Source organism: Monodelphis domestica, chromosome 5 (assembly GCF_027887165.1).
Source record: "Monodelphis domestica isolate mMonDom1 chromosome 5, mMonDom1.pri, whole genome shotgun sequence".
Taxonomy (NCBI): domain Eukaryota; kingdom Metazoa; phylum Chordata; class Mammalia; order Didelphimorphia; family Didelphidae; genus Monodelphis; species Monodelphis domestica.
In genome coordinates this window covers 117,160,043-117,179,993 of record NC_077231.1, presented here as the reverse complement: position 1 = coordinate 117,179,993, position 19,951 = coordinate 117,160,043, and the positions used below count along the sequence as shown (strand labels likewise).

The following is a 19,951-nucleotide window of genomic DNA, read 5'->3' as shown; positions in this document are numbered from 1 at the left end:
TAGCTCTAGTTTGGGTTATTTTAATTAGTTGATAATAAAAATAGAACAATGAGGGGATAAATAGGTGCATGGCATCCACCTCCCTCTCAAATAGCACCACTAAAAAAAGCAATACTGTGAACGGCACATCAATTCCTTTAAAGAAGGGCCCCTTAAAGCAATACCTGGTTACACTGATCATGAGGAATTTTATACAATTTACAATCCTGCACAGAAAGTGCTTTCTTGGGTCCCTCTCCGACTAATACTTTTTATAAGGGAAGCACTGAATCGTATATTGGAAGCAGGAAGAGAATGGAGTAGAGTATTCATCACCTTGATGAAGTTTCTAAAGACAGTGTGGAAGGGAAAAGATGGCCATCTAAGGGGGCAGAGAACTTAACTGTAGCTGACGGATTCACAGGAGCTGGAAGGGAACTTCAAGGCCATTCCTCTGGTCCAGTCCTCTTATTTTACAGATTAAAAAGGCAAGTCAACTCCGCTCCTCTCTGATTCACTCTGGAAAGTAACCTAAATTCCTGATCATTCACGTATATGTAAATATGAATGTGTCTAATCTGGGCTTTCAACCTGGGCACGAGACCCTCTTCATTGGTGGAGAGAATGATTCATGACCCACGTGAAGGCAGAGTGGTATGAGGACCCTGGAGAGGAAACACTGTCATCTTCTTTGTTTCAAGAGAAGATGCAAATATGGTTCCAGTCTTTCACTGGGACCAAATTCAGGAGGGAAAGAGAAGATTTTGGGAAGTGGCTGGTAAGTAGAGGAGCCAGCACTTCCCCATGCTCCCGATTTCCAGCCTACCTCCTCAGAAACTTTGGGAATTTCCTCTTGGGTGAGATCAAGTTCTCTCTGTCTTGGTTAAGCTGAGATATGTCACCTCCAAGGGGAGAGCTCAATCACTCTCGGTACCGTCTGCCATATTCTAACTGGCAGAACTTCTCTGATTTCTGTTTGCTCTCTCTACTTGGATAAATGGGTTTACTCATTGTTTGAGATTGCCTTTTCTATAACTAGCATGGGGAGACGTGGTCAAGCCTTTGGATATGAATTGGAGTCCCCCTTCCTCTTTGGGGGAGAGCAACAGGAAAGCAGCTTGACTCTAAGGGAAAAAACCATCCCCCTACATTAATAATTTTAGGTGGGCATAGGTAATTCTAGTCCAGTATTCCTTCTCTGAAGGGTACCACTAGCCTCCTGGCTCCTTTTCCTGATCTCCAGGCTGGAATGAAAGACCTGGGATAGAGGTGAGAAAGATTCTGGGGAGACCTGTTAAAGCTTCTCTGCAAAGCTCATTCAGACACCCCTGTGTACCTATATGCAACCCACATGCATTCTCTCTCTCTGTTTCTGTCCACGCATACACACACACACGGTGTGTGTGTTGCCCATGTAGGTTTTGTGTATGTGTATCATATAAAAGAATGTTCTGCTGGAATTTATAGGATACATATCCATTCATATGTAATATAGTGTCTGGGTACACACAGACACACCTTACACCCCACATATAAGAATATATATATATACATGCATATACACACACATATATGTACACACATGTGCATACATGTATCCTATAGTAGCTGGTGGTGTAATGGATAGAGCACCAACCTGGAGTTAGGAAGGCTTGAATTCAAATCCAGTCTTAGACCCTCACTACTATATGACCTGCCTGGGAAAGTCACTTAACCTATTTACTTCAGTTTCCTGAACTGTAAAAGCCAATAAACATGTATTAGGCATCTGCTCTGCCCCAAGCCCTAGGGATACAATTAATAAAAAGAAAGAGAGTCCCTGAAGAAAAAGGTCTTTGTCAATTTTACTAATCCAGGCTGAGGCACCTTCTTTACGGTTTCTTGTCTTAGCTACCTAGTATGTGTAAGAGGGGGGACTTGAACCCGTGTCCTCCTGACTCTGAGGACAGAGCTCTATCCTATATGCCATTATTATATAATATGATATATGGGTTAACATGACACTTTATGAAGTACAAAGCACTATGCAAATATGTGTTAACCATGATTATTATATTATCAGGAGTTGACTCTAAAGGGATTTCAGCTAGATTCTGGAGAGCCATTTCAAAGGCTCTCCAATGTCTGGCTAGACAACATAACCCTTTCCTGACCCTTGGATGAGCGCCATGCTGAAGTACGCCCAGAAGCGTTCAGCTGGCTGAAGATCCAGGTGGCTGCCTTGTTCATTTCCTCCTTTTCCCTCTCCTCTAACAGCCCCTCCAGAATGATGCTCAGCTGGCCTGCCTTCTCTAGTACTCTGGATCCTTCACAAATGGAAGCCCCAAATTACATGCAGTCATGATAAATGAGAGCTTTAACTAAGTCGTTAGTCAGGGAAAAATGCTGACTTTATGAGACAAGAAATGCCATGGCAGGTTTGGGGGCTTTCTTTTAACCATTTCTATTGTCAACTCTCTGCCCTTACTCTCTGCTCCCCACCTACACCCCACTCCCCAAGTTATCTGTACCATTGGGCACGTGGGCACACACACATGTGTATATTTTCACGCATCTGCGTGCACACCATATGTGCTGCCCACTGGTGCCATAAATGAAGGGAAGGACTAGGTCTTCCCTCCTCATGGTCAATATTCTCACTACATTCTTCAAGAATATTTACTACCCATTGAAAACTCTCAAATCTGTCTCTTTCAAAAACATGAGGCTGGCCCGCTGTTAACAGACAAATGATTGAAATGTTGGTTTAACCTAGGAATGCCAAATTCATCTGAACAATAAAGGAGGTGAATGAGTAAAGGAGCTCATATTATCATTTGCACTGACAAGGGCGGATGGAGATCTGGTAGCACACAGGTACGTCAGAAGTACCATTTCAAGTCCTGGCTTTATAACTCTAGGACTTCACGTCTCTCCTTACAATCTCTCCTATGTGATGAAGACTAACACCTTCCCACTGCTCACATGTGACCAACAATGAAAGCAGAGCACACTGATATTTTTAGGGTTCCTATTAAAATAAAGATTGAACCCCCTAGCAGAAGCCCATAATAGAACTCTTCAGTGCTAAGCAGACAAGAGTGACTCATCTTATTCTTTTTGCTCCTAATGCAAAGATTCCTTGCAAAAGAGGAAAGTAAACTAAGATTGCACATATCAAATTCCTCTATGAAATTCCATAGTGTGGAAGGACCCATTGCCTACACTAGCCAATTTTTGGCAGGAAGTCAAGAGGAACTGAATTCTCTCCATCTTCTTCTCCTGGCCAGCTCTGGAGTGCTATTTCTTCTGTAATGGGGGCCTAGTCCATGCAAAGATTCCATCAGCATGCTTGGCTGATGCAATCTTTGCCCAAGGCATATGCTAGAGAGTTTGCTTCTAGAAGAATCATATGAGAAAAGGACCATGGGAAAACTGTGGCATGGGCATATATACATTTGGTTACTTGTTGTGACCCACTAACCACATGGTAATGAAAATGCCTTAGTTATCCTTCGGTGAAGGAAGGATTCATTCACTGGCACTATTGGCTCCATTAGTAGTAAATCCTTCCTGTAAAAGTTAAAATTAAATCTCAATAATAATATATTTAAGAGATTTATTAATGATCATTAGAAATCAAGGAATAAAGAAGATACAAAATAAAGACCACGTGCCCATGGCTGGTTAGCCATTTTTAGTAAACCCTACTCACCACCATCAATGCTAATTCTACATCAGAGAGAGGAGGAGGCTCCAAAGCCCACACCCTTTATCCTCTGTCTACAGGAAGTACGTAATGACAGGAAGTCAGTGGGCTCTTGGGATATGTAGTTCTTTTTTTAGGGTAATAGATTTTCAATCATACATTCCTCCATAGCTTGTGGTGGACTATGCTATAGATTCTCTCTTTTCCGAGATGAATCATATGTCTCGAAGAAATAGGTGTCTGATCCTTGGCCTCTTTATTCTTTTCCATTTTAGGTGAAGACACCTATGTTTCCATCATTAAGAGTTCCAAAGGTACTAGGGATCAAGAAGTCAGATTTAGGCTGGGTTTTGCAGCTGGCAGAGCATGGATGCTCAGGGAATGTGTTTGCCTTCATGATCAGAAACCAACTGAAGGATTCATTGGATGGCCATGTTGTATCAGAATATGAACTTGCTGGGAGCAATGTTGTATAGAAATAAGACTAAATTATGAGTCAACTTTCCCCTGGCCAATGCCATGGAAGAAATGTCTGTACATTTGTTTTTACCATGTCTTTGAAGTAAATATTCTTGTTCAGTTGTTTCAGTCATGTTCAACTATGACTCCATTTGGTTTTCTTGGTCAAGATATGGGAGTGGTTTGCTATTTCCTTTTCCAGCTCATTTTACAGATGAGGAAATTGAGGCAAACAGGATGAAGTGACTTACTCAAGATCATAAGCTAGTGAGTTTCTGAGGTCACATTTTAACTCAAGAAGATTAGTCTTCCTGACTTTAGGCTCAGTGTGCTATTCACTATGCCACCTAGCTGAACACTTCAGATAATATATTACATACTCTAATTTTGTAATAAATAATATTGCAGATAAAACATAATAATAAAATAAAATGAAAGGCACTCTTAAGAAGAGGTGCCAGCACTGATCAGGAAATGGCCAAACAAATTGTGGCTTATGAATACAATGGAATCTCTATGATTAATAGGAGAAATTTAGAGGAACAAGAGAAGACATATGCAACAATGATGAATGAAGCAAAGAGAAGTTGGAGAGAATACAAAATAATAGTGGTAGTAATGACAGCTAGTATTTGTCTAGCACTTTAAGGTTGCCAAGTTTCATTTGATCTCACAACAACATTGGGAAGTGGGTGCTGTTATTATTTCCATTTTACAGATGAAGCAACTGAGACACAGAGAGGCTTAAGTGACTTGCCCAGCTCTGTAAACTATTATGTGTCTGATACCAAATTCAAACTCAGGTTTTCCTGACTCCAAGTCCTGTGCTCTATTCACTGTGCTATAATAGCAAAGCCCAACTGAGGTTAAGAGGCAGTTGAATTCAGATGAATTGCAATGATAGCGCTTGGTCCTGAAGAATAGATATTGAAACATATGACACATTTCAATAAAGTAAAATGTCACATACACAATTAGAGTTGTTTTGTCAGTCAGTTTTGCTTAATTGGTTTTCTTTGCTACACGGGAAGACTTGATAGTGGGGTAAGAAGTTTTCAGGAAAGCAAAAAGGTATCAATAAAAAGCTGTTGTTAAAAATCTTTTCAGTGGTTAAAAGATTTTTCACTTCTACATCTGACTTTATTTCTCTCTTAAAACCTTATCTTCTGTCCTAGTAAAAAACAGGGCAAGGCAGAAGGACAAGGTAAATGGAATTAAGTGACTTGCCCAGGGTCACAAAGCTAAAAAGTGGCTGGAATCAGATTTTAACTCAGGTCCTTCCAACTCCAGGTGCCCTATCCATTGGGCCACATAGGTAACCCCAACCCCCCACCCCCTCTGCCACATTTGTCTTTTACTAGGGACCAGTATAAGTTCAGGGAGCAGAGATGAGAAAGAAGTGCAAAAACCAATATTCGTTTGAATGTAACAGAAAAGCTAGACTAAATTGATACTCAAAAAATTAAGTAGAAAGTGAACTTATTGATGGGCAGAGCCTGTTTTGATGGTGGTTCATCTGAGGAAAGCTTCTAATAAAGTAAGTCTATGTTCTTCTTACTATTGTTTGTTGTTCAGTTGTTTTCCAGTGACCCCATTTGGGATTTTCTTGGCAAACATACTGGAATGGTTTGCCATTTCCTTCTTCAGCTCATTTTATAGATGAGGAAAGGGAGGCAAATAGGGTGAAGTGACTTGCCCAGGATCAGGCAGCTAGTATCTGAGGCCAGAACTGAACTCGGGAAGATGAGTCTTCTTGACTCTGGGATGAGCACTCTATCAACTTAGCCACCTAGCAGTCCTACGATTACTGTGGACATGAGTTTTTAAATATAAGCCTGGAAAACGGAGTTTTCAGGATGATCATTCAAATTAGAGAAGCTCCTATCCTTCTCCAGTCAATACTCCTCAGTTTGTTTGTTAGACAATCTTGTTTAAGACTTTGAAAGTCTGAGCCAGGAATCCTAAGCCAGTGATGCTGTCAACTAACAACTGCTGCTTTTGAACGTGATGGGAAGAATTATGAGCAAAAGAAAAAGGGAAGTGGTGTTGATGCCAGGACACTGTGGCCTTTTCTTCCCCCTTTCCTTTCCCTCAGCACTGAGCACAAACTAGAGGCATAATGTTGATAAATTCAGGTCTGTGGTACAGGGGAAAGAAAGGAATTTGGAATCACAAGATCAATAATTTGCATGATATTATCCAAGCTTTATAAACTATATAGGTCTCAGGTATGTTCTCTGTAAAATTAGAAAGTCAGACTAATGCACTTATAAGGTCTCTTCAAGTTCTTGAGATATGATCCTGTAATATAGCACATGTGGTTTCTCATTGTCTGTGTAACTGGAGGTTAGAAAAAGTAGGAGAAAGGAAGGAAGGAAGGAAGGAAGGAAGGAAGGAAGGAAGGAAGGAAGGAAGGAAGGAAGGAAGGAAGGAAGGAAGGAAGGAAGGAAGGAAGGAAGGAAGGAAGGAAGGAAGGAAGGAAGGAAGGAAGGAAGGAAGGAAGGAAGGAAGGAAGAGAAAGAAAGAAAAGAAGAGAGAGAAAGGAAGAAAGAGGAGGGGGAAGGAAGGAAAGCTGTTAGGAAGGAAGGAAAGAAGAAAGGAAAGAAAGGAGAGAAAGCAAGCAAGCAAGAAAGAAAGAAAGAAAGAAAGAAGGAAAGAAAAAGAGAGAGAGAAGGAAGGAAAGCTGTTAGGAAGGAAGGAAAGGAAGGAAGGAAGGAAGGAAGGAAGGAAGGAAGGAAGGAAGGAAGGAAGGAAGGAAGGAAGGAAGGAAGGAAGGCAACAAATAATTATTAAGTCCTTGCTAATGCCAGGCACTGTGCTATTATCATTTTTATAAATGTCATGTCATATGGTCCTCACAAGAATCCTGGGCAGTAGGTGCTATTATTAGCCCCATTTTATAGCTGAGGAAACGCAGACAAACAAAGTTTAAGTGCCTTGCCTGGGATCACACAGTAAGTGTTTGAGTCCAGGTTTGACCTTAGGTCTTCTTGACTCCAGGTCCAGTGCTCTAACCATTGCACTACCTAATTCCCTCAATCAATGGTTGTCCAGTGGCAGCATGGAATCCATTGATGCTTCCTGGCTTGAGCTGGGGTCAAGAGAGTAACAGCTGTAGAAGAGGATAACTACCCCCACCTTTTGACTCAGATTATGCCAAGAATAGGGTTGACATTGGAGAATGTGGTATCTGAGGCTCACATTGCAAAGCTAAGATTAAGTAAACTACTTGTTTTATTTGTCCAAGTCTGGGTAAAGCCAAAGTATTCATGACTTGGTGAAAACACAGGGTAGAGTCAGGGCACTGAACTCCAGATCTTACTCTCCTTCCTCCCCCCAAACCAGAATTTCTGGTCAAGGCACTCCTTCGACTCTTCCACTACAGCTACTGTTTTATCCTGGTGAGTGGGGGCTAGTGAATGGAAAATGAGACAGCAGCTTCCCCCTCTGCGAAGGCTGGTCTCTGCTCCTTGGGTGCCTCACATGAAAAAAGAAAGTGACTAAGTCTAGGTGGGACCACCTCCAGATTTCTCAGAATATTTGCTAGGGAGGATGCTTATGACCCTCAATAATAATCAAAACTTTATCATAATCTTATGATTATCTCAAGACCCTGCTGATAAGTTGAAGTTTCAAAGGAGGTGAGGAAAAAGCAAAGCACTTATTTCAGTTTATTTACAATGAAATTAGATTAAGCCCCAGAAATCACCCTTTCCTATCTCTGTCTGTACCTCTCTTGTCCCATGCCTCCTTTACTTTACTTTACTTTTTTTGCCTACTCTTTTTGCTAGTCTGGGGTAAGTATATTGTTGCTGAGGCTTCACTTTCACTGACCAACACCAATCAAATCTATCGGAGAGTGAGACCTTGTCTTTTGAAAAAATTTAAATCCTTATCTTTTGTCTCAGAATCAACACTGTGTATGGATTCTAAGGCAGAAATGCAATAAGAGTTAGGCAAAGGGGGCAGTTAAGTGACTTGCCGAGGGTCCCAGAGCTAGGAAGTGTCTGAGGCCAGATCTGAACCCAGGACCTCCTGTCTCTAGGTCTGGCTCTCAATCCACTGAGCCATGTAGTTGCCTCCTCTGTGTCTCACTTCTACAGCATAAATGATTCAAATTTATTATATTGATAAATGGTCAAAACAGACATGAACAGTGAATTTTCAGAGGGAAAAAACCTAAGCTATCAATGGCCATATGGAAAAAAATGCTCCAAATTACTAATACTTGAGAGAAATGTATATATGAAACAACTTGGCAGTTCTACTTCATCCCTGTCTTTCTGACATATTGGCAAAGGTGAAAGAAAAGGAGATGAGCAAATACTTGAAGCAATCTTTGTGAAAAGAGATACACTGGTACCCTGTTGGTGGAACTGTGAACTGGTCAGTCAATAAGCATTTATTTAGGTACTCTTATGTGCCAGGTAGTGTGCTAAATGCTTTATAAATTTCATCTCATTTGATATTATCTCATTTGGGCTAATCATTCTGCAAAACATGCATCATCTCTGACCTAGTGTTAGAACTGAGTAGGTCAATATCTCAAGAGGGTTTTTTTTTAAAAGAAGAAAAGGAACCATGTATACAAAAATATTTCTAACAGCTCTTTTTTCATGGTGGAAAACAAGTAGAAATTGAGGGGGAGTCTATTAATTAGGAAACGACTGAATAAATTAGGTATACTGAATGGAATGAATGTTATTAAGCTGCAAGAAATAAAGCAAATGATGGTTTCATTGAAATCTGGGCAGACTTTAGAGACAGTTCCTTAAACCCTACTGCCTAGCTCTTGTTGTTCTTCTGCCTTGGGACCAGTATGCCAGACCAAAGGTAACGTTTTTTTAAAAAAAGAATTGTCAACTGATTATGATGTTTCTGGCACTTAGGCTCTTTTAATTACCAATCCAGTTCCCTCCTTGCCCATTGATTGCTTTCTGGACTATGCCCTCCTAGGAACGCAAGAGTCTTCCAGTGCTTAGGTGGGAGAGGAAGTTCCATTATAAACGATCTCCAGTTTACAGATGGGAAAACTGAGGTGACTTAAACCCAGTTAGAGTTAGAGTTGAGACTTGAACCCAGGCTTCCTGGTCCCAAGACAAATATCTCTTTCCACCACACCACAATGGCCTCTTAAAATAGAGAGCTTGGTTAGGAACTAAAGGAGGTAAAACTCTCATTGGGGTTTTCAAGATAATCAAGGATTTAAAAAAAATCAATCTATGTGGCTTGTTGGATTTGAATTTTCACCTGGAGTATAAAGAAAAGACCATCTTGCTCTGTATCAAAGCATGCCAAGCTCTTTGGCTCAGAGAGCCCTTCCGCTCATAAGATTCTACCTGTCCTGTTCCTTCCTTTAAAGATGGTAGCCCTTATTCCAGGAAGTCTCCTCTGTCCTGCCCTAGACCCACAGCTGAAAATAATCTCTCCCTCCTCCAGACTCTCGTAGAACAACGTACTTCTTTATGGTCCTCAGATTCTATTTTAGATTATTGTTATATCTTATCTGCTCTAGGGGAATAGGACAAGGACTTGATCTGAGATTGCCCTGGTCCAGGAAAGCCCCTGGCAAGGAAATCCTGTCAAATAATGCAGGGTGGCACCTTTTCTGCAGCTTACAGTGTAACATTTGAGGTATGAAAAAAGTTAATTAACTTGCTCAAGGTCACATAGTCAGACTGTGTTTGAGGCAGAACCTGAATTCGGGTCTTCCTAGTTCCTAGCTTAGCCTCTACATTTAGTATGCAAAGCTGTAGTAGTGTCAATTTCCAATAGAAATAGATCTCTGCAGGTCTCATACTGACTTAGAAAACCACAAGTTAACAGCATCTATGTTGTATTATATTTTTAGTTATTTTGCTAATTCCCAGTTACCTTTTTTTAAGAAGGTAATCGAGGTTAAATGACTTACTCAGGGTCACATAGGCATTATCTGAGGCTACATTTGCACCTAAGTCCTTTGTACTCCAGTCCAGGCTGGAATTTCCACTGTGCTATCTAGCAGCCCCCCTCAGTTACCTTTTAATCTGGTTTGGGCAGTGATAGACTTGTAGCTCTGACAGGGTATTAACATTTTGTCATTTGTTCTCCTTACTGACAATGTAAATCCATATTTGGTATAAATGACTGGACTGAGAAGCCACTATGCATGTCTGATCTTTTTCCTGCATACTAAATAAAGCACTAGAGCACTGAGAATCCCATAGAACTTTGCACTCAGTAGACACATAAATGTTCATTGGATTGAAGTTCAGTTCCCAGGAGTCTTCATTATTCCTCAGGAACATTTAGAGATTCATGAGCTCAACTCTTACAAGTCACTTCCAGATGCATCCTATGCCCTCCTGTCTTTATCTTAGTATGTTTGCCAGTATGCTTTCTAATTTTGCAAGTATATCCACTGTGCGAAGTCTGAAACTGAGAAATGGGTATTAGAGTTGGAAGAGGCAAATGTTAGCACTAATTTTCAAAATATACTAAAAGAGATGCCACATAGCTCTGTGGAGAGAGTTGGCCTTGAAGTCAGGAAGACTAAGAGTTCAAGATCTGCTTCTGGAATATGCTGGCTCTGTGACGTTGGACAAGTCACTGAACTTCTTGATGCCACAGGAAACTCTGAGAATAAGATGTGGAGCAGAGTGACCTGCACAGGTAGAAGGAGTCCTTTCAAAAGGAATTCCTTATGCCAAGGTCCAGAATGAAAACTCTCAAATAAAACCTAATATTGGATTTCCTTTATTTATTTTTAATTTTTAAGCTTTTATCTTTAGCCTTAGAGTTAGTACCATGTATTGGTTCTAAGGTAGAAGAGTGGAAGGGCTAGGCAATGGGGGTTAAGTCACTTGCTCAGAATCATAGAGCTAGGAAGTGTCTGAGGTCAAATTTGAACCCAAGTCCTCCTGTCTCTAAGCCTGGCTCTCAATCCACTGAACCACCAAGCTGTCCCCAATTTCCTTGATTTATATGGTCCCTAGCATCTGAAGGTTGAGTTATTAACTGGTTCTGGGTCTGCCATGCCACTTACTGGCCACCTCAAAGCTATAATTCCATGTTCTAGTCTCCTTCTCTTTTTCCTATCTTTGGGACAATTCAGGTTATTCCCACTGCCCCCTCCCCCTCTACCCCCTTCCCACCTCCTCACCTCTCCAACTCTTGTTATCCTATATGTGTTGTCTTCCCTCATTTGAATGAAAGCTCCATGAGGGCAAGGACTGTCATGTTTGCTCCACTCCTTCACAGAGTGACTAGTAAGTATACAGTAACATTTAATAAATGTTTTTGTACTCATTCATCTGGTTTGGGAGTCAGAAGGTTAGAATTGTGACTCTGTTACTCATTTCCAGGATGATGATGGACAAATCACTTAATGACTTTGGATCTCTGTTTCTTTACTTGCAAAAAGGACTGGCTAGACTAAATGATCTGGTGAGTCCAATCCAGTCCTAAAGTTATTGTGTCAACTGAAAAGATATAATGTTTGAGATCTCGCTGCAGAAAATTTTATGTAGTGAACACAACTCCAAAAGGCTAGCTTAGTGATTATGATTCTAAAGTATTCTGCCCAATGTTCTTAAACATTAAGAAACTCAATGCTCACCACTACCACTGGATACAGGAAGAATCTTGCCCAAGAACCCCCAAAGATAGGGCACTTCCAATAGAGCATGGCAGAGGGAATTTCCTCACAGGATTATCCTACACCAGTGAAATCATAGGGCTGGCTCCAAAAAAATTGGCATAGCAATAAGATCACTAGACACCCGAATTTGAATCCTAGCTTCAACACTTACAAACTCTAAAACCAGTTAGGCGGAGCAATGAACAGTGTTGGACTTGGAGTCAGGAGGATATGAGTTTGAATTCTATCTCAAACATTTACTAGCTGTGTGAATCTGGGCAAGTATTTTAGTTCTCTTGGACTCTGTTCCCTCATTTATAAAACAAGGATAATTATAATAAGATCTACCTTAAAGGGTTATTGTGAAGACTAAAATGAGATTTTATATATATAGCATTTTATAAACCATAAAGTGCTCTTCATATATAATCTTGTTATATATTATTTATACATATTCCTATGTATATTGTTTATATACATAATCTTATTGATATTATCTATTATAATTTGAAATATTTTCTATCTCTCATCTTGGGTAACAATATCATATATGCAGATGATACGACTCTGATGGTGGGAAGTGAAGAAGAGTTTAAGAAGCCTCTTGATGATGCTGTAAAAGGAGAGGATAAAAGTTGACTTGAAGATTAATTTAAAAATATCTAAGGTTGTGGCAACAGGTCCCATCACTTCCTGGCAAACAGCAGGAGAAGAATTGGAAGTAGTGGCAGATTATATACTCTTAGGCTCAAATATTGCCATAGACTGTAGTTGTAGCCATGAATATAAAAGATGCTTGCTCGCTATGGCAAATCTGGACAGCATCCTAAAAAGCAGATATCTCCCTACCAACAAAGGTTCATAAAGTCAAAGCTCTGGTTTTTCTAATAGCAGTGAATGGCTATGATATTGGACTATAAGTAAAACCGAGCACCAGAGAATTGATGCTTTTGAACTGTGGTTCTGGAGAGGACTTTTGAGAGTCCCTTGGATACAAGGAAGATCAAATTGGTCAATACTTAAATGAATTTGGACGATTCACTGGAAAGTCAAATACTGAAGTTTAAAGACTTTGGTTGCATGAGAAGATGGGACTCATTGGAGAAGACCCTGCTGCTGGGAATGATTGAAGGCAAAAGGAAAAGGGAATAACAGAGGATGAGATGGATAGCTGGTGTCATGGAAACAATGAATACGAACTTTGAGAGATAATGGGGGATATAAAAGTAACTGGCACACTATGTTCCATAGGGTTACAAAGAATCAAACATGACTGAACAACTAAACAAATTACTTAACCTTTCTGATCTTTGGTTTCTTCTGATGTAAAAGGGGGATGACGACAACAACAACAACAACAACAACAATAGTTAACACTTAGATAGCACCTACTATATGCTAAGCACTGTGCCAAACATTTTACATTTATTACCTCATTGGATCCTCACAACAACCCCAGGAGGTAGATGCTATTACCATCATCCTCTTTTGTTTTTTTTTTTAAAGATGAAGAAACTGAGGCAAATAAAGATTAAATAACTTGGCCAGGGTCACATAATTAGTAAGTGTTTGGGGTAGGGTTTGGAATCAGGAAGTACTTTCTAGAGGTTAATAAAGCTCACATCATATGCCAGCAACATGCTAGACCTGTCCCTTCTCCCTAATTATCTCGGGGGCTTCTGATACGTTTATCTAAAGATGCTCGCTTCCTTCTCCTCTTCTCATTACTCTTTCTTTTAAAGCACCAACCATATTTTCTTGTCATCTTAATTTCCTGATTCATGATGTAAATTATTTACAACGAAAAAGGTGAGATGGCACTTGAGATTTCTGTGGGATTGGAGATAAATTTAGGTCTGCAGATGAGGTCTGACAACGAGCAATGCTATGAGTCAATGCCAGAGCAGCTGAAGCAGGTCTCCACAGGAGGGCCCTTTCAGTATTTTTCCTGGGATTGTTCTTCACCTAATTTTCAGTAGAGGAGGCATCCAGGACCATTCTCAGAAAAGTAAGACTTGAAAAGCATTTACAGGGGTAGCTTTCTGGAAAATTTCACATAATTTCATAACTGCCTGTTAAAGTAAGATGCAGCATGAGTTCATGCTGAGTTTCCATTCTGGCTATGCCACCTACTAAGCTGTTGGTCAATGGGCAAATCACTCAACATCCTTGTAAAATGAGGAGAACTTGCATGAACATGATTCTTTTGATGCAGTATAGTCTAGGGCAGTTCAGTGGTTAAGTGGATAGAGCACCGGGCTTAGAGTCGGCAAGACCTGAGTCTTTAAATCCATCCTCAGACACTTCCTGGCTGTGGTGATCTTGGTCAAAGCTACTTAACCCTCTATTTGCCTTAATCCACTGGAGAAAGGAATGGCTGACCGTTTCGGGATCTTTGCCAAGAAAACCCCAAATAGGTCACAACTAAAATGACTAAACAACAACAGTATAGTCTATAATAGATTTGTCAAAAGCAAACGGAAATGAAGGCCACTAAACCATAAGTGATGATACCTGAGGACAGAATACTGACTTTAAAAATGTCAAGTGAACATTATCTGTCTTCTATTATATTTTTCTTAATATTGTTAATATGTTCCAGGTACATTTTATTTTATTTTATAACCCTTACCTTCTGTCACAGGAACTCTACGACAGAAGAATGGTAAGGGCTAGGCAACTGGGGTTAAGGGACTTGCCCAGTGTCACACAGTTAGAAAATATCTATAAGACTGAAATTCTTGAGAGGTAATACGTCTTAATTTAAAAATATTAAGTGATTGATCAAGGCATCCTAATTATAGTCAAAGGATTTTCTCGATGCTTCCAAAGCTCCTGGAAACTCCTGGTCCAGGTACCTTTGTGTAATTTTAGTAATTCATTATCCCTTGAACATCACAAGACATCTCTGGTAGATAAATAGCTAATTAGGAGGTTGTCCATCAAACCCTCTGCCCTTAACTACACCAACAAGTGGGCAGGTGGTGACTGGTCATATATGATGGAAAGGTGTCATTACAAAACCTTCCTGTTTGTCAGAATCTGTGAAAGAAGCACGTTCCTAAGGACAAAAAAAGGCAAGAATTTGTAGACTGGATGGTGCCTGAGGTCCACAGAAATTCCTCCCTAAAATACAGGAACTGTTTTGGGACTTTCTACTTTAAGGACCTGATATAAGATTTAATATAGCATATGAAAAATATAACTTCACATGTTGGAGGCCAGATGGTCCTCCCGACTCCAGGACTAGTACTCTATCCACTGTGCTACCTAGATATGTTCCAGGTACATTTTAATCAGACTGTATTTGCAAGTGCTGTCCAGGGAGTTTGTGGATAGAGAGCTGATATTGGAGTTGGGAAGACCTGGGGTCATATTCTGCCTCTGACATGTTATTAGTTGTGAAATCACTGGCAAAAATTATAGGCTCAGGACTGGAAGTAACCTTAAAGACATCCAAACCCATTTCATTTCATAGATGAGAAGTCCACAGATATAAAGTGACTTGTTTAGGGTCCCAGAGGAACTAAGGAGGAAAGTCCAGATTTGAACCCAGATTTCCTGACTCTTAAATTCTGAGCACTTTCCATTTTGCTCTGATTACCTCCCTTGACCTATCTCCTTATGTATAAAACTAGCATAATAATGGCTGTAGTAATGCCAGCTCACAGGATTGTTATAAGACTCCAATGAGATAAAATACTTTATAGTTTCTGAAGTGCTGTGTAAATTATTATTATCATCATTATTTATAATAACTATTAATTTCCAGTAATTTCAAGGAAAAATTCTAGTAATAAATAAATATTAATAAATAGAATAAACATTATTATTGCTATTTCTACTACTACCTACTTCAAGGGATTGTTGTGAAGAAAAGGTCTCTGTAAACCTGCATGCTTTGGAGAAGACCAAGTTCTCTAAATTTATTATTATTATGGAAGCTAAAGTTATAAGCTCAAATTTGCTCTGGTTTGATTTCTTGCCTTAGTTAAACAAATCTGGGGTTGTTCCCACAAAGAAAACTTTGGGAATAGTTTCCTTTGCCTGAATGACCCAGGAGCACCTCCCTTCGAAACTAGTAGTCTAATCTCATTCTTCTATCCTCCTGAGGTGAAAGCTATCCTGAGCTTACTACCTAGAGAGTAAAATTAAAGGCCAAGTCTGAGGCAAAGCTTCTTGATGCTTCCTCTGGTCATTAATTAGCTGGTAGATTAATTAACTTGAGGATGGGGCCATGAAACAAGGTCAGAAACCTTGCATTTTAAGTGTTTTTCCTCATTCAGGCTCCTTTCTGACTTCCCTTGTCAGCTGGACTTTTGGACATTTGGTTTCGAATATTTGGGGGATCATTAGCTACCCCATTGCAGAAGTTCCTTTCGTGGAGCAATTAATGAGCTTCTGGGATGGATTTCCTCTCAGCAAATGTGAAGGCGCCATTTGCAATGCCACCATTTTTAAGGGCATCTCTTTGGGAGTGGGGTGAGGCTTGTTCTACAGCCACTAAAGGCTAATTCCTAGGTGTTGTCATCGCAAAGCCTGGATGACACTGGGGATAGTGAGGAAGGCATGGAGCTTGGCTCTTGCTTACCTGCTATTCTCCCAATAGGCATGGCATGCTCATCAGGTGGGGAGACGGATACCATGATGTGGTTCATATATGCCAAGTCTTCCCGGTGGGACAGGTTGATGGGTTTCCCTTCCCTATGTAGCCCATCCTCTGACAGCCTGGACTGTTTGAAATCCACTGAGTGCCGGGGGTTCAGTATCAAAGGGTGCATGATGGGGCTGGGCATCAGCTGAATGACCCGAGTGTTCTCTTGACGAGGGCTAGATGGCTTTGGGTGGGATTCAGAAGAGGTTAGGCAGTGATTGTTCTCCATGGGAGACACTGACAGAGGGTAGGACTCCTGGTGGTTGTTCTCCTGGTGAAGCCTTGGACCTGGGATCCTCTCAGCTGGGGAAAGGCGGCGGATCATGTTGTCTAGCGGGGACCTGATGGGCCGCTGGTCGGGGTCTGGGGAAGGCCGGTGGTTGGTTGTAATAGGGGACCTGGAACGATGCAAGAGTTCAATGGTAGGAGGATTGTGGTGCATATTTTCCATTGATGGCCTTGAAGATCTCTGGATACAATTATCTGGGGAAAAAGCAAAAAAAAGAAAAAAAGAAAGAAAGAAAGAAAACAAAACAAAAAAACTGCTATGAACTGTGGGTAAAAAAAAGACTGAAATGAAGCAGTCGGTAGAGTTTACATATGTATAATGTGGCACCTTTCTTCCCAGGAGTCAGGGTACTCATTCTCCAAGGTTTTTAATTATATAAAGTATTTATTTACATGTTACACATACTTATAATTCTTTCCCCACCACCACAGAAACCAAAAATTTCCACAAACATTTAATCACATATTAGTTCCCTATAAGCACAACAAACTCAATTATCTGTACTTAACCCATCTCTTATTTCAACCTCCTCTTTTCAATAGCTGTTTTAAAGAAATGCAGACTCTTATGAGTCAGAAATGGCTTGGACGTTCCACTCCAGACCTGCCAGCTCTCTCAGAAGTCTTTCTTAATCCCCCAAGTCAGTAATGGCTGCTTCCTGCTGAGTCTTCACATAAAACTTCTATATTATCCTGTAGGATGTGTCCCATTTCTTCCCTGGATGGAGAGCTCTTCTTTATCTAAATCTGCTATCTCCCTCAGCAGCTAGCGGCTTAGGAAATATTAGTTGAATTAAATTTTCACAATACCCTGGTAAGGTAACATATTTCTCTTTTTACAGATGTGGTAAAGATGAACTAGAGCAACAGCTGATCCCAGGCATAAAACAAGGTGAGACCGAAGAAATTATTATATCTACAAGATCAGTGACTTTATTTAGCCGGAATAATGTGTCAATATGTCAAACATCTATGACTTCATTGAGATGGCATTTCCCTCTACAATTTCATCTATAAAGTCTTCCTTTATGCTCAGAGAGGTTTAAATTACTTGCCATACACATAGGAAGGAAGGTTTAATTACTAGATTTGAACCCACATCTTTCTTCATTTTGAATCCAGTATTTTAAAAGTTCAAATTAGGTTCTGGGTTATCTGAAATTTATTGTAATCTTGACTCCAGTTCTATTACTTGATTAAATCTCTTTTTTTGGTTTTCATTCTTGAGGCACTGACGCCATAGTGGGGAGTAGGGCCAAGCATTCCCTCCTCTCCTCAACTCTCTAACTCACAAACTCACGACATCATTCCTTACTTCCTCTTTACCCAACTCAATGAAGAAGGGGGAGCCCTTTGCCTCAGTGAAGCCAATCACTCTCCCCTTTCTCAGCCACGTTCCTTGAGAAAGTGCTCGATAATAACTACTACTTTCTCTCATGTAACTCTCTTCTAAGTCTTCATTAATCTGGCTTTGGACCTCTTCACAGGGAAGATAAAAAAAAAGATTCATATATAGAAAAATATTTATAGCATCTCTGTTATAGCAAAGAACTAAAAATAAGAGAGTGGAGCTTTTCCACTTAAGAATGATGAAATGGGGCAACTAAGTGGATGGAGTGCAAGGCCTGGAGATGGGAGATCCTGGGCTCAAATTTGGCCTCAGACACTTCCTAGTTGTGTGACCCTGGCCAAGTCACTTAACCCCAATTGTTTTAGCCCTTACTCATCTTCTATCTTGGAACTGATACTTAGTACTGACTCTAAGAAAGAAGGTAAAGGCTTATTTTTAAAATGATTTAATTAAGTCTAAAATTTATTTGATTATTCACAAATATTTAAAAATACTTCATATTGATTCTAAGATAGAAGGTAAAGGTTTATTAAAAAAAAAAGAATGCCTGAATGAAGTGTGGCATATGAATGTAATGGAGTATTATTACACTTTAAGAAATGATGAATCATACAGAGTAACAGCGATATTATAAAGATGATCATCTGTGAAAGACTTAGCTTCACTGATCAAGCCAACAATCCAAGACAGTTCCAAAGGACCCATGAAGAAAAATGCTCTCCACCCCCAGAGAGAGAAGTGAGGAACTCTGAGTACGGACAGAAGCATACTTTTAAAAACTTCTTTATTTTTCTTGGGGGGTGTGTGTGTGTGTTTTCTTTTGCAACATGGCTAATATGGAAATATGTTTCACATGTAACATCAAAATCATATTACATGCCTTCAAGGGGTGACGGAAGGGCAGGGGAAAGGGAGTGAGTTTGGAATTTAAAAAAAAATGAACTCTAAGAATTTTTTATATGTGTTAGGAAATATTTAATAAAATAAATAAAAAGGATGAAAAGGATTATTTCAGAGAAGCCTAGAGAGGTATAAAGACTAATGCAGTATGAAGTAAGAAGAACTGGGATAACTCAGCAGCAACATAATGATGATGAACAACTCTGAAACACTTAAGAACTCCACACGATGGAATGAGCAACTATGATTTTAGAACAATACCAATAAAGTAGGCTACCCACTTTCTGACCAAGAGATAGACTCAGGGCAGAATGATAGGCACGTTTTCCAACATGGCCAATGTGGGAATTTGTTTTGCTTACATATATATATATATATATATATATATATATATATATATATATATATATATATATATATACTGAAAGGATTTGGTTTGTTTGTCTCCTCTCTGCCTTCCACCCAAACCCTGAAGTATTTAAAGAAATCAACTTCATTCATACATACTTTTATTAGGGCAACCTAAAAAGGATTTGAGAACCTAGTAGGGCTCAGTAACCAGAAGATGAAAAAAAAAACAACCCTTTATTCTCTAGATTGAATGGGAAGAAACTGCAGAATGAAAGTCTTATAGCTTTTTATAGTTAATGGTTAGCAGAAAGTGGAAATTTTGAGTTGAGAGTAGAGAGTTTACTTATCAAGAGAAATGGGGAGAAAAGGCACATTGTTCATGACTGTTAAGCCTTAAACTCTCTAAAGCCAAAAAGGCTAAGTTTTGGGAGGTAGCTCAGTGGATTGAGAGCCAGGCCCAGAGAGGGGAAGTCCTGAGTTCAAATATGGCATCAGACACTTCCTAGCTGTGTGACCCTGGGCAAGTCACTTGACCCCCCATTGCCTAGCCCTCACCACTCTTCTGCCTTGGAACCGATACATAGTATTGATTCTAAGGTGAAAGGTAAGGTTTTTTTTGTTTTTTTTTTTAAGGCTAATTTTTTAAGAATTGTTTACCTGCTG

General features: G+C 39.9%; 1 protein-coding gene across 5 annotated transcripts in view; it reads right to left on the bottom strand.

Annotated features, from left to right (window-relative positions):
• Positions 1–19,951, bottom strand: part of ETV6 (ETS variant transcription factor 6) — a 326,203-nt gene that overhangs the window by 22,377 nt on the left and 283,875 nt on the right. For all 5 annotated transcript variants that reach the window (XM_007503719.3, XM_007503720.3, XM_056799158.1 and 2 more), the window contains one exon: positions 16,336–16,881. In XM_007503719.3, the coding sequence (XP_007503781.1) occupies positions 16,336–16,881 (546 nt within the window). The remainder of the gene's footprint in view (positions 1–16,335; positions 16,882–19,951) is intronic.